The sequence below is a fragment of the Coturnix japonica genome, chromosome 2, assembly GCF_054131305.1.
Source record: "Coturnix japonica strain WE chromosome 2, WE-NBRP24, whole genome shotgun sequence".
Lineage (NCBI taxonomy): Eukaryota > Metazoa > Chordata > Aves > Galliformes > Phasianidae > Coturnix > Coturnix japonica.
Window position 1 is genome coordinate 125,288,476 of NC_140664.1, and position 14,785 is coordinate 125,303,260.

The following is a 14,785-nucleotide window of genomic DNA, read 5'->3' on the forward strand; positions in this document are numbered from 1 at the left end:
CATGCACATCTTGGCTAAAGGTTTCTAATCCACTGCTGGATTTCTCTTGATCTGTGACAGCTATTTCCCATCTTGAACTCAGGGAGATGCCTGTTCCTTACTCTAACGTCTAAAAATTCCCTGTGTTCTAATGTCCCACACGTCATTACTTGCTCTTTGAAAATACTTTTCCAATACAGCCATAAATTTTTACTTCAGAAGGAGGAAGTATTTTCTGTTTATTGATAGAAAGAAAGCATTGATTCATCTGTCACATCATAACCATCATTCCATTCCTTGTCAGAAGAATATTGAGTGTGGAACTGAACATAAAAGAAAAAGCTTCCTTCATTGCCTTTCTAAACTTCCTTCAAAATTGTCCTGTTTGTCTTCACATACACCTCTATTCCATAACTTTTTGCCACTCAGACTTGCATAAGAAAACTGACTGTACAATGGGAACAGCAACAAATAGTTGAGAACTTGGAACTGGTTTTCTCTCACAACTGTTGCACATACACCTGTTTTGAAACAAGTGATTATCAATTACTGTTTGCAGCAGTAAAACATGAAATATGAGAATCTGCCTGAAATGTGTTTCTCCACATATTTTTATTCCTGGTTTCCTGGACAAAAACTTGTACATACACATTACGTAGAGAATAGTCTGAAGTCTCATGATTCACATAGGGCTCTGAGGAACTACTCAAGCATTCAGCAGATGTGTTGTTCATGCAGAGTAAATGTTTACCTGAAACATCAGACTTTCTGTGCACTTGAACATAGCACATGAATGAGTGTTGAGGATTCAGCATGTACTGCAGCCTAGTCAGAGTCACAGTAGCTATTCCATTAATCTAATTAGTGCCTTCAAAAGTTATTTTATTTTTACTGCCAATAAGGAGAATAGGCACTAGAGAACCTGTGTTCCTTTTCCCACTAAAGTGTTTGGTTCATGGTCACCTCCTAGCTATAAGAAGATTCCCGTCTACCAAATGGAACAGCTAATGGCATCAATTGACAGTGGAGCCTTTTAATATTACAGATGATATTCCAAATCAATTCCAAAAAATCCTTCTCAAGACTTTTGTATATTGTGATACCTAGCAGGTATGAAGAGCTGTTCCAGGTCATCAGTATTTTTGACTTAATGCTCTCCTTTAATCTCTTAATACTTGATCACATTATGCTGCATTTTAAAGACTTGTTATGGAACCAGCTTTTTTTTTTTTTCAGTAAAAACTGTTTTCCCCTAAAAAACTGAGATACTGTGAACAATAGAAGAATGAAACTTTGTAGAATTCTGAAATACTTTAAGGTAAAACACCTTAAGGTGTTACACATTAGGTATAACTTTAAGGAATAACACCACATCTCTTATTCACTTACATTTGAGAACCAGACCTAAAATTCAAGTGAATTGCCTGTTTATGGAATGAATATTCCATTTCTGAATGATAAAGAATAGGATTCAGATACTTTATCCTATACTTCTCCATAACTAAACAGCAGACTGATTATATCTGTTACTCTAGCAGTACTTGTTTTGAGATGCTCATTTCACAGAGTACACTGAAGAAAGGGTGACTGCTTATGCATGGAGGACAGAAAAGGCTAGTATCACAAAAATTGGCTATTTTCCCTAATTGGATATTCCATAGGAATGAATCAATAAAATACACAGAAAAGATGGTGTATCCTGCTCCAGTACCAAAGGACTGTTCTGCAAAGATCAATCATTATTCTCCATCTGTTAGAAATCATATTATCTTGATTACTGAATTACTCAGGTTTGAAGGTTATTTTATCAAGGCTGACCTTCTGCTCAAAGCAAAGTCAGCACAGAATTCAGAAAAGGTTTCTGATTTCTTTCAAGAGAGGTTTTCAGACTTTCTTGGATGGCCACTGCAGGATTTTGTTCCAGTGTACCCTCCTGGTAGAATGATTTTTCTATCTTGCTGGGAAACATCAGTTTCAGTCTGTGACCATTATCTCTTGTCCTGGTATCATGCAATTCAGTAAAGAACTTTTCTTTGTTGTGAGATAAAGCCTTTCAGAAATAATTTGTATAGAAAAAATCTTTCTAGAGCCTTTGCAAAATGTTCTCCTGCTGAACTCTTAAAAAAAGATTTTTCATGACTGCACAGCTTCAGGTACAATTCAGTTCTTAATTTTAATCTTAAATTTCCCCCAAACCCAGTTACACTCAGTTCCAAGGTGGCTTTCTGCTACAGTGGCCAACTATCCACTATCCAACTATATTAAAATGCATGAATCAGGCATGCTGATAAAATGCTGAGGTACATCACTACCAGGTGAGGTAAAAGACAAGTGAAGCACTCTAGAAGTAAATGTCAATGTCATAACAACACCAAGCTGCGATGATTTTAGCACTGAAACACTCTTTACTATTTCATTGCAATCAAGCTTCCTCAAGTACAAAGCTCAGAATATTTGAGGTACTCTGCAGTATTTAGAAGTTATTTCAAATGAAATATCTCTTTTCCCAAGTCAAATAAGAAAATTTCTACCTCACCTTCACCACTCCATTTTCATGCATGGTGATACAGTTGCTGGGATCCTCTGAAAGCTGATATAAAGCCTGAGCTGTAGCTCTATGGACCAATGGATCATTTGACTTCAAGTAATGTACTAAAGGAGCTACTGCCTTGTTCTCTCCAAAGGTAACTCTATTGCTTCCCCACATGCAACACTGAGAAATGGCCTCTGCTAAGTGATGTCTTAATTTGTCGTTGTTCTGAAGAAGGTAAAAACATAATAAATTAAAAGAAGTATAATACAATAAAAATGTCATAGAAAGCAGAACTACATTCTCTAACGTCTTTAAGTCATCTCAATTTAATTGCAGCACAATTAAGAACTGGAAAGAACTGTGAGGCATGGAGCTAGTAGCACTTTGTAAGAAGTGCTGCTAGTTTTTATACTGTTTTGAACATGCTTTTAGACTGGCTGGAAATTTTATAACTTTAGCATCGAAATTTAACACACATCTCTATAATTGTGATTCTGTGCGTGTTTCAGATTTATTGCTCTCTCAATTCTTCATCCTTTTTCCATACAGCAGCTGTGAGAAGCAATATTCAGCAACAGTGATTACTAAAATGAAGCTCATCTTCCAAAGCAATTTTAGTACCAGCCACAGAGTGCTTTCATGTCCAAAATACAACTCACAGAGGAGGAATTCTATAGTTATTCCTAATAGCTGCTGAAAAATCTATCAGTCTTGTCACAATCTTTTATTTGGATATAATGCAGATTAACGAAAGAAATTCAGATACTTAATGCAATATGTTTAGCTGTTACTTACTGTGTTCACTAGTTTAGACAACAGGGGGACGACTCCATGATCTGTTATAACAGCTAAATTTTCTTCATCTTTAGCTATATTTGTAATGGCTGCACATACACTTGCTAAAACTTCTTTATTCTTTGACTTTAGCAGATTGACTACAAGTTCCAAGCCACCAACAAAGGATCGAACCATTTCCCCTGCGTCCTAAATAAGAATTAAAGGAAACATTATCTTAGAATACTCAGTCTATATTATACTAAAATGTTACATACAATAAATAGATTGTCATAAGAAAAAATTAAAAGTGCAACTAATTTCTTCACCAAGAAATATGGCTAAATAGGAACTTCAAACTCCCATGACTGACAGACAAGAGGTAGACTGTTTACATACCACCATGTAGGCAAAAATTACATGCCTAAGTAAAGGTACCTACCTGTGTGATGTGGTGTAGGGAACCTGCTTTGGCAGGGAGGTTGGACTTGATGATCTCTAGAGGTCCTTTCCAACCCCTACAATTCTGTGATTCTGTGATTCTGTATCTAGTCTCATTTTAGATACCATGGGATGTTCTTTAACCTTGTCATGACCTAACCTTGTCACTCCAGAAGGCATGCAAGTTTCCCACACCTGTTGTATTGTATTTGCCAGGATGTGACTCATATACTCTATGGCATCTAAAACGACAGTGTACACACTTGTTTAGAATCATAGAAACCTTAGAGTTGGATTGGACCTTTAAAAGTCACCTAGTCCATCTCCCCTACAGGGAACAAGGACATACACAGCCAGATCATGTTGCTCAGACCTTGGTCCAGCCCCACCTTTAATGTCTCCAGGGATGGGACATCCACCACATCTCTGGGCATCCTGTTCCAGTGCCTTACCACCCTCACTGTAAAAGACCTTTTCCTTATATACTACCTAAATTTACCCTCTTTAAGTTTAGGCTCTCCTAAATATCTTCTGTTTCTCATGCTGTCTGACAACTGAGACATAAGAGTGGTAATATTCTTTTCTTCAGTGCAAATCACTCTTCAGGAATACTTTCAGACTTATCCAAGAGGAGGTTACACAAATCATGACAGCAGTGGTGAGAGAATCATGTGCACTTCAGAGTATGAACAATCAACATAAAATGTTGGTAACAGATACAAACACAATTCTAGAAAACTGTTATTAGAAAAGAAGTAGTAAAGTAGAATGATTAACTCACTAGAATACTCAAGGCTGTAAAAGTAAAAAATGAGAATGGATATGATAGAAATGTATCAAATCTTGAGATGAACAGCAAGATCGTACAGGAAACCTCTCTCCTAAGAGAACACTGGAAGCATCAGTTGAAATTAGTAGATGACATGTTAGCATAGTTATGATGTTGAAGTCCTTGGAGCAGGATTATAGGGGCTGTTAAAAGTTTATATGTTTGAAATTCACTGGACTAATTCACAGAAAAAAAAAACACCTCATTAAGGTTTATTTAATATAAAAGCATTTCCTCTGATTTTCAAACTTCAAGGGTTACAGATTTCTCAAAGGTGGGAGAGAATTCTGGGGAGAAGAGTCACTGCTATGAGTTTGCCACATTCTTCTATCTTTCTTTAGGCGTCCCCAGTAAGCCAGGATGAGAAACAGAATACTGGGTCAGTGAACTTTGGCCTAACACAGAATTGGCTCTACTTACATTCTTGTGTTTATTAGTTAACTCAAATTAGCAAGCACATATTTACGTGTTAATGTGTAAAACAGAAAACCAGCAGTTTTGGCACTGTGAGACTGAGCTAACAGGTATGGAATTCATTTGGTTGCCTCAGGCAAAGAGGAACTGGCAGTTATCTCATAAAGTGGCATGCAGCATGCAGTACTTCATGTACCCTTAAAGACACACAGGATATAAACCTAAGTTTTGTTTAAGCACATATTCTTAACTTATTAAATTACATAGTCACTGACTAATACTGTACAACAAGATTCATTACAGTCCATTAGTCAGAAAGGAAACATCTCTCTATTTCTATGTTAAGATGTTCCACTATGCATTACTTTAGACAATCTCTTTTCACGTTGCTCCTGGACAGAAAAAATGCCAGAATAGAAAAACATCAACTTCTTTAACTGTTTTATAAATATATTTCTTCAGTCTGTAGTTAATTTCAAGAAGCATTCTGTCACCAGCCTACAAGAGATTCTCAGGATGCCTACTTACAAAAAGCCTGGGACACAACACTGTGACTTGTAGCAACATTTTCAGAAACTTAATTTCAAGCATAAAAATTAACAAATTAGCAAAGATAATTAGCAAAGGTGGATGGAACATCAAGCGCCTAACCAGATACGAAGCATTGCAATATAACCTAGATAAATCACTACTGTTGTCTGAACCAGCCCTTCAGTTACATGAGTGGACCTGATATTATCACTCCTTAAAATAATCTGTAATCCAGCCCAACACTCTTGGTAGAGTCTCAACCTTTCAAGTATGGATGTGGGAAAATGAGCAGTTGTCATAAAGCTTTGGCCAGTGAAACACAAACTAGCAAATGGCTAAATTTTGGTTAACAAGAATTTCAGTAGAAGCATAAAACCGAACCTAGTCTGGATCAAAATGGATGGAAAATGTGGGGAAGAAAAATTTAAAAAAAAAAAAAAAGATCTGCAAGTGGAATTTAATTCACGTACTTTCCTTAAAAGGTCAGTAGGAAGAAGTTTGAAGAAAACAAGCAGAATCTCTCCTGAAACCCTTCTGGAGTGAAAGGTTTTTGGATTTCATGAAAACACAAATACAGACAGTATAAACTTTCCTAGGGCTAGGGAGAGACCATAAAACCAATAATGGTTTAGATTATATTTATTTCTTTTTCTGATTTGATTTATAAGCAGAAAAGGGCTCCAACTGTATTGTGCTAGTTTTGCTAAACAAATCAATCAAATTGCTCATGGACTTGGTAAATAAAAATTCCTACTTTTCTAGTTCTGGGTTTATATGCCAAACAGAACTCTTAGCTGTAATGTTTCCTTTGAACAAAAAGCAAAAGCAGTAGGAAGGTCCATCAGGAATATAACATTTTTCACCACAGGCAAGGAAGTTCCTGAGACTGGAAAGGAAAGGTTAAATCCATACAGTTTGAGGGTCAAAACCAGAAGCCACAGAATGTGGGGAAAGGGTAATATCCAAGAGCAAACATTAGGTTTAAGTCCCAAAACTAACTGAATGAATAAATAACACAGGTTCTATCAGAAATTCAAAGAGGACTTCGATGTTCAGGCAAAATAAGGACAACATATATTTGTGACTCAGAGAAGCAGCTGAAACAGGGAAGGAAGAACAGCACTCTGCCAATCCTATTGCCATATGAGCTGCATGAAGGGAGGTGGGCTTACAGCATGTTTCCCATGGATATCTAGGACAGAGGCCTCTCTATCGTCGCTGGTTTATACTATGTATGTATGTATGTTCTATATGCAGCAAAATGAAAATGTGTCTGCAATCTCTTTAACAAAACAATATTTATTGGTAAGAATTTTTGTGTCTTACTTGCTATTTTAGAATTTCACCAAGAGCTGGAGAAAATGTGAAAAAAATCTACAAAGAAATTACAAATTGTATGTATCAGAGATCTGGACAGCTAAGTGATTAGTTACAGGAAAATAAAAGGAAGATATTTTATATTTACTCAAATTCTCTGAAACGTACTACATAAATGTACATGACTTTGTGTCTAAACATCGGCTCAACAAATGAGAAAGGATTCTATCCAACAAGCAAACCCTACAGTAAGTATGTAAGATTTGTATGGGGCCCAGCTATAAATGTGAAAGATACGGCTTTTCTGCATGGTTCCAATATCCCTGTATTAGTTGTGTTCTTTGAAAAAGTCTTGTATGCTCCTACCTGTATATATTTTCTTTCCAGGTGATTAGAAACCTACTTGTTAAACTTCTCTTCTGACAAGATTGTATTTTCCACATTTTTTAAAAGACTACATTCATATTGAATGAACGGAATAGTATATAAACAATCCAGAAGTAAGTAAAAGAAGGGAGTTTCAATAATTGTCTGTGAAACCAGCTAAATGCAAGGACAGAACTTTCTTCCAGTGATGAAAAGCAGAGGGAAACTGCAGAAACCACATGTCAGGAAAGTTTCCCAAATGTGATTGTGGGTGTAGTCTGGTGTTCTGTGCAAGACAAAGAGAAAAGCAAGAAAGCAAGAAATTTGAAGAACAATGAGCAGAAAGACGGAATGAAATGAAAGCTTTGAAATCCATTGTTACATTAAATATATATATATATTCTTTCAAAGAAATTTAAAGAGTAAATACAACCTTTTTGATATAATTTAACAAAACCATAGATTTGCTTTGTAGAGTAAATTTCCACTTTCTTTTCTTCTACTGCAATGTCTATGTATTACATACAGTTGCCATATTTTATAGGCATTTTCATGTGAAGAAATTATACAAAGCTGTGCTTGTGATTGCAGGGGTCTGGATTCAATTCTTTTGAATCTGTGTTTGAGTATAATTTTATTAATGATCAGGTAACTATTCATACTAAAAAGTCTAAAGAAATTCCATGATTTTGGTTTCCAAATCAGTTACCCCATGCATTTTCATCTGCATTTATTTTTGTAACATAAGAGAAGAAAAATCAGATGTAAAATGTTTTTGGAAATATTATTTGTACTTTTGGGTTCAGGTTACAAAAAGATGGCAACCTTTGATTTCCACCTTTAAAAATACTCAAAGAATAGCTTTGTTGTGAGCTTTAACACAAAGATGTTGTCATTTACAGATAATTGTGTGTATTAAGCTTTCATATTTACTTGTAGCCCTTAAAACTCACTGCAAAAATGTACATGGCATTGTTTCAAAGTCAGGGCTGTACAACCAACTTACTATTAGAAAATGACAATCAAGGAAGGACATTTAAAGAAGCAATAAAAATATAAAAAAGCATAGGGCAAAAACACTTTACTGTACCAACAGCAAATATCTTCATTTTAGATCATCAATATTGCAAGTTTTAATGTAAAATTTAACCTAATGTGACTGAAAAGAATGTGATTTGTTAACAACTTCCTAAGTGGTAGGAAAAGATAGGAGGAAACAACAGGATTTTTTATTACTGCACAAGACTGCTGACAATAGCAGGACTAGCAGGACTAGGGGAAATGGTTTTAAGTTAAAAAAGGGAAGATTTAGGTTGGATGTTAGGGGGAAGTTCTTTACTACGAGAGTGGTTAGGCCCTGGAACAGGCTGCCCAGGGAGGTTGTGGATGCCCCGTCCTTGGAGGTGTTCAAGACCAGGTTGTACAGGGCCCTGGGCAACCTGATCTAGTAAAGGTGTATGTTTGGTGGCCCTGCTAGGCAGGGGGGTTGGAACTACATGATCCTTGAGGTCCCTTCCAACCCGGGTCATTCTGTGATTCTGTGAAGCCCACATGTGTTTTTGTTTGTGTTCTCAGAAAATATAAATATTACTTCAAAGGTGGATTCAAAGAGAGGAGTTTGCCATTTCAGTAAGTTAAATAAATAAATAAATAAATGGCATAGATTGTGAGGACAGCAACTTTTATTAGCTGCCATGCTAGTAAAAGGTTCATCCTGATACTCTTAAATCATATACTTTCATCTTGAAGAGAATGATTAGTAACAAAATTATTTAATTTTCCCTATTAACAAAATTAAGTGTCCCTATCCAAATATTTGTACTTTGGCTCTGCAAAGAGCAGAAATGCTGTGAGATAGACAGTTTTGGTGTTTTTTTTTTTAAATTATTTTTTAATTTTTCAATTGAAAACAGAAAGCATTACAATATTTGCAGAAAAAACAGATTTGGAAAAATCATTTGAACACTGTATTGAAAAGAATCATTGTGTTTATCTTCAAAAAAACTCTGCATGAAAGATAAATGTTTCCCCACTAAAAACAAGTCATATTTCACTCTCAGAACATCTTAAAAAGCTTAAGGTGTCAAAGCTGATTTGTCAAATTGAAATGCTTTTGCCCAAAAAAGTGATGGTATGGCTGTGTAGATAAACTCTAATTATCTAGAATTATCTTTGGTTTACCTTTGTTTTACTGAAGGAAGCAGTCCGTTTCTATCCCCTACTGCCAGTTGAACAACTTACCATAATGCAAAATCAACTTAAGATTAAAAAAAAAAGAAAGAAAAAAAATAATAGATAAATTTCTATATTACAGCTGTTTAGTGGAAAAAGGAAATACAACTTATGTATGGATATTCCTATTCATTTTTCAAATTAAAATTAACAGTAATATTAATTCAACTGATTTTATATGTAAAAATGATTAATTTTATTCCAGTGCTTCCACTGTAGATCTAATGAAGAATCCCTTGCAAGATAAGATTACTTCTACTACGTCTCACAACATTTCTTCTCTAGACGGCAGTCTTGTAAGAAAGTAACAGCATACTACCAACATGTATTTTTTTCTGTCCTCTTTACATCACTGAAGCAGCAAAAGTCAGAGAAAGCTTGGTGTTACACTAGTAGTTTCAGCATGGCTCCAGAATAGGATTAGAAGCAGCTTGGAAGAGCAGGATCATCTGTTCCTGGTTCTTCAGGGAGAGGATCATTGCACACCTAAATACTTGGTGAGTATATTGCTATTGATAGTTTCAAGAAACAAAGGTAAAGTCCATTAGCAAATCATACAGGCCAATAAAGTGTGCTATGCATATTCTCTAAAAGTTCATGGGGAAAAAGGATTTTCATAGTCTCTCATGCAATCTATAGAAGTCCTTTTGTCTGTTCCTTACTATATTCTTTTCCTCACTTTTCAGCCTGGCAGACTACTCTACTCTTCCTCCCCTTCACTCCTCACAACTCTCAGTCTTGTGTAAATGCCAAATTCTATTTTTCTTTTCACAGAAGCAGTTAAACTACTAATATGAGAGTCCTTTGAGGCCACAGTGACAAAAACACCATCGTTTGCTTTAGATTATTTTGAAAAACATTATAATAATGGAAGCATGAGAAACTGATGACACTGAATAATTGGAAAAACTAAACATTGTTTCCATTGGATTTTAGTTGAACTGAATCCAAGTAAGTGCTCAAAACATTGCCTCTAAGTGTCTAAGTAAACTTCTTCATATAATTATTAACATACTTATAAAACAGTGGCAGTAACATGTAGCAAGCCAGTAATATTAGAATGTTCCAAGGACAGTCTAGCAAAATAATCAATGCATTGACCACACAAACAAATAAATTGTTATAACAATTATTGTTTGTGTCATTGCAACTCATGGCATGGTTCCATAAATTAGAGTGGTATTTGAGAAGGCAATCATAAGATATTTTACCAATTACAATTACAGACCACTAAGAATCTGAACAAGCAACATGAGGTATAATATATAATTCAGTCAAAAGCTTCTGGACTAGATAAAATGATTGCTTGAAATGGTCTGGTTTGTATTATGCAGCAAATGAGACACAATGATCTCCATGCTCCTTTTTTTTTTTGCCTTAAAATCTACAGCAGTCCCATGTGGTAAGGGAGGGGATAAAGACAGAAAAACATGAGATGGTCAAGGATAAACAGAAAAGAGATAAAAAACTGGGAGGAATATGAGCCTTAAGCTTTTTATAGATTTTAAAATCTAATTAGCAAGTCTAATTTAAAAGTACAGAAGCTACATGACAAGCTGTTGACTAGTATATGCAGCTATTATAAACTGTGCTACAAGGAAAGCTGGTCGAATATTTTCCAGTGGAATAGTATTCCATCAGAAAATGCTAATGGAATGGAACCAAAACCTACCATAAGAACACGACTTCTTGAAAAGTTTTGACAGAAACCAGGCATAAAGGCAGGCTAAATTACCAACGTGCCTCTTCATCTTTCTCTTGTCAGCCAGATGGCTGATGAGTAGCCTGCCAGGCTGCTTGGCTTCTGGTTTTCACAGAATCCCTGACTTCTTGCCCAATAAGCTGCCAAACAGCTGGAAAGCCAGGTCTCCAGGAGCTCCTACGCTTTTTGGCTCCTTAGGTTCTTCAAGCTCTCACTCAGCTGCTTTGAATGGAACTTCACATCTGAGACTCCCCAGTGAAGGAGACGTGGGTTATACTGTTAGTTTCCTGTGGCTTCCCAGCTTTCAGGTTGTGTTTTACGTGAATTGGGCTCCTAAGGACCTCGGGGCAATTTATGTGAGTCCCTTCAAGATCTCTAGGATATGTCTATTGGAACCCAAACTCTCTGTGATAGCTGGTTCATTAAAATTCTATGCAGCCTGTGGCAAAAGTCATAGAAAAGGCTGGTTCTTCATGCCCCCATGGCAGCCAAGTATGAGTTCACCAAGTTTGACTTCGTAGACATCCTAAATCTCCAAGGACCTTGTTTTTCTGGAAGGCCTGAATGGCAAGCTAAAAATTCCTCTTTGTCTCTCTTACAGTAACTTTTGAAATTCAATTCATAAAAATAGCTTAAAATTTTGGAAAGTCTACATCCAGATAATAGAGATTAAAAAATACATTATAGTGAGATCAAATATAGAGTAGATATGAATAACATTAAAGTATGATAATGGCTAGAGATAGAAATCAGGAAACTGAGAGAAAGGAGTAAAGAGCATTACTATGAACTGCCAAGGTTTCTGTGCATGAATGTAAGAGGCACAGAAACAAAAAGAAAGAAACTGAAAAATGCTGTACCTACTCAAGCCAGGAATTCTGACACAGGTTTAGCAAAAGAATGGTATGTTAATAACAATACATATGTATGGTTATGAACAGTTTTTAAAATATAAGCAAATGAGCACCAGTTTGCATTATGGGGAAGTTCTAAACTTCATACAGACGTTATTGATCAGTGAAATGTATAAAATAATCAACCTAATTCATATAAAACAGTAAATAATTTTAGCATTTTTTGAATATCAGAAGATCTTGCAAGTTGAATTACATTTCTTTGTTACTCTAATACAGAAATGTCCTTGCTGATTTTATACATGTGGCTACATTAAAACTTCTGAAACAAGAAAATGTTATATAATACTAAATAGCATGGGTTATCTGCAACACATTTTCAACCCATAGGTTAACTCCAGATCACTGTCTCCAGTAGAGTTCAGTTCCTCAGTGTATAATACTTCTGCAAAGTGAAGGCTACTTAACTGTCACGCATACCCATCTCTAGACTTTCCTGCCTAAACCTGGTTTAGTTTTGCTTTTGTGTTTATTTATTTATTTATTTACTGTGTGTGTCACTGTGGACATTCTCTTTCCCTTTATTCAGGAAATACACAATGATCTTTATATATCCAGTCATCCTCCATCACACCCATGAAATTACACTGCTGGGCTGAAAAGGAGGCAATAGCACTGGGGGAGGGAAGGAAATCACACTTTACTAGAAACAGGAGATAGCATTTTACAAGTACATTTTAAGAAAATAAGATTAAAAAAAATTCTTTCTCTCTTCCCTCAAATCAACATTCTCAGACTGTTTACTTAAATTATTTTGACAGACATTACACATAGCTTATTTCCTGATGTTCCTTAGGAAATCCTTTACAGTTGTAGTTATAACAAAAGTTAGAATTTAAATGTAAAAAGCTGAAAGCTAATAAGCAAACACAGACAAAAGAAAGAGGAAACAATGAGCCTAACATAAACTGTTTGCACCCAAAACTATTAAATACAGGGAATGAAAATAACCCCTATAAACTTCTTTTTTGTTTTGTTTTTATTTCAAAACATGCTATTTAAAGGTTAATCTGTGAGGAAATAGGTATTTCTATACAAACTCAATTTGGCAGTGCTTGTCTTTCTGGCAAAATACCTTTGAATTCTATAATAACTTAAATAACATCTTTGTATAGTTTCTCTCAGTTTTTCTGTCTGGGCTGATGTACATGGGGAAAACACTATGAATACTGTTTTTCAAGGTAGCATCATAACCAAGTACTGCTGTTCCAACATCAGCAGAGTTGAGTAGACTTTTCTTAGCAATTTTTCATAATCATTTGTGTTTCTTGGACGGTGCACTTATACTTTACCAATGTGCCTGCAGTAGTAACCTTTCCTTTTGGAAGGAACTAATTAATAGGAACCTGCTTCCATTACAGTAATTCACTTGGGAAAAAAACATGACAACTCTTTTAGAATATTTTAAAGAAAAGTGTACACTAATCTATCCAAAATTACAAGTAATTTTTTTCTAAGACTCACAAATAGCACTGACAGGTGCAGTGCAAATTTTCTCAGGAGAGTTCTACCACCTAAACTATGCCAGGCAATCTACCTTCACATCTTCACTCAACAAACATTTCTGAACACTAAAAATTTTTAGAAGTAATGCTGGCCATCAAAAGTGAGGACGGGCATTAAACCAATATTATGATTGTCAGAGTCATAACAATTTATGCAGTTCAATGTATAATTTAATCCTCTACTTTATAAGTCTTCAATCTGTCACAGATCAAATATCACTGCCCTAAATCCTATTGATGTAATGAACAATATCACTTAACTATAGCATATGGACCTATTCAACAATGTTGTCAATCAAATTCTATGATACTATTCCATAGGAAGCATTCTGAACCAGTTACCATGAAGTAGTAACTGTTAGTTCATACAATCCAGCCACAGAGGCACTCAGATTCTCCACCCTTGTTTTCTATTAACTTCCTGCCTTGCAACAGGCAAATTACTGAGATCCAAATGCTCAAAACTATTTTTGTGATTTCAGGACTGGGCATTTTTTGACTGTACCTTCTAACTGTAAAACAGAAATGGTGGATTTTTTAATCTTAGATAGACTGTGGCAAGATTAAGTGTGTAAGATAATTGTGCACTCATATTATGGCAGTAAAAGGCAAGTGATTCTATGAATATCATAACAAATAAACTCTAAATCATATATACAAAAAATGTCTGTTCAGGTAAGTGGATGCTGTGCTGCATTGTTACAAAATTTGTTTCTGGTACTGTTAACAAGTTCTGTTTTACCTATCAACCTCAGCTTTACAGAAGACAGTCACTATAGAAGACAACCATCTTCCCTAAAAACGAACAAACAAAAAAGCAGATTTTGATATAAAATCTACTTGAAACATGCTTTGCAGTCTCAAGTACAGGCATGGAAAATCCAGATTACCCATAACTCGTTTAAAGTCATATGTTTATTCCTACATTTGAATCAAGCATTGCATAAACCACACTGTGTTTCTGAAAGATCATGTAAACTGTTGAGTATTATTAACTGTGAATAAAGATAAAAATTTTGATTAGATAGAAATAGTGACTGTATCCCTGCAGGTTGGCTAAAATTGTCATTTTATACGTATCTCTTCCATTTAGAGTCAGAGGACAGGGTATTATTGGAAGGTTTGTTTCAGTGTGCCACTCTGCCTCAGTCTCACACAAAGAACTCTTTGTGAGGTCGCAGATTAGCATTTGGGCAGGCAGCCAAGAAAGATGAAAGGAGAGTGGCTACACTAAGGATGTACATACTT

General features: G+C 35.4%; 1 protein-coding gene across 2 annotated transcripts in view; it reads right to left on the minus strand.

The window, feature by feature from the left end:
• ODAD2 (outer dynein arm docking complex subunit 2) overlaps positions 1–14,785 on the minus strand; it is a 70,213-nt gene that overhangs the window by 18,246 nt on the left and 37,182 nt on the right. The window contains exons 18-19 of one of the 2 annotated variants that reach the window (XM_015853222.3): positions 3,308–3,496; positions 2,516–2,737 (exon numbers count right to left, since the gene is read on the minus strand). In XM_015853222.3, the coding sequence (XP_015708708.2) occupies positions 2,516–2,737; positions 3,308–3,496 (411 nt within the window). The remainder of the gene's footprint in view (positions 1–2,515; positions 2,738–3,307; positions 3,497–14,785) is intronic. The other variant, XM_032443056.2, reaches the window with a different exon arrangement.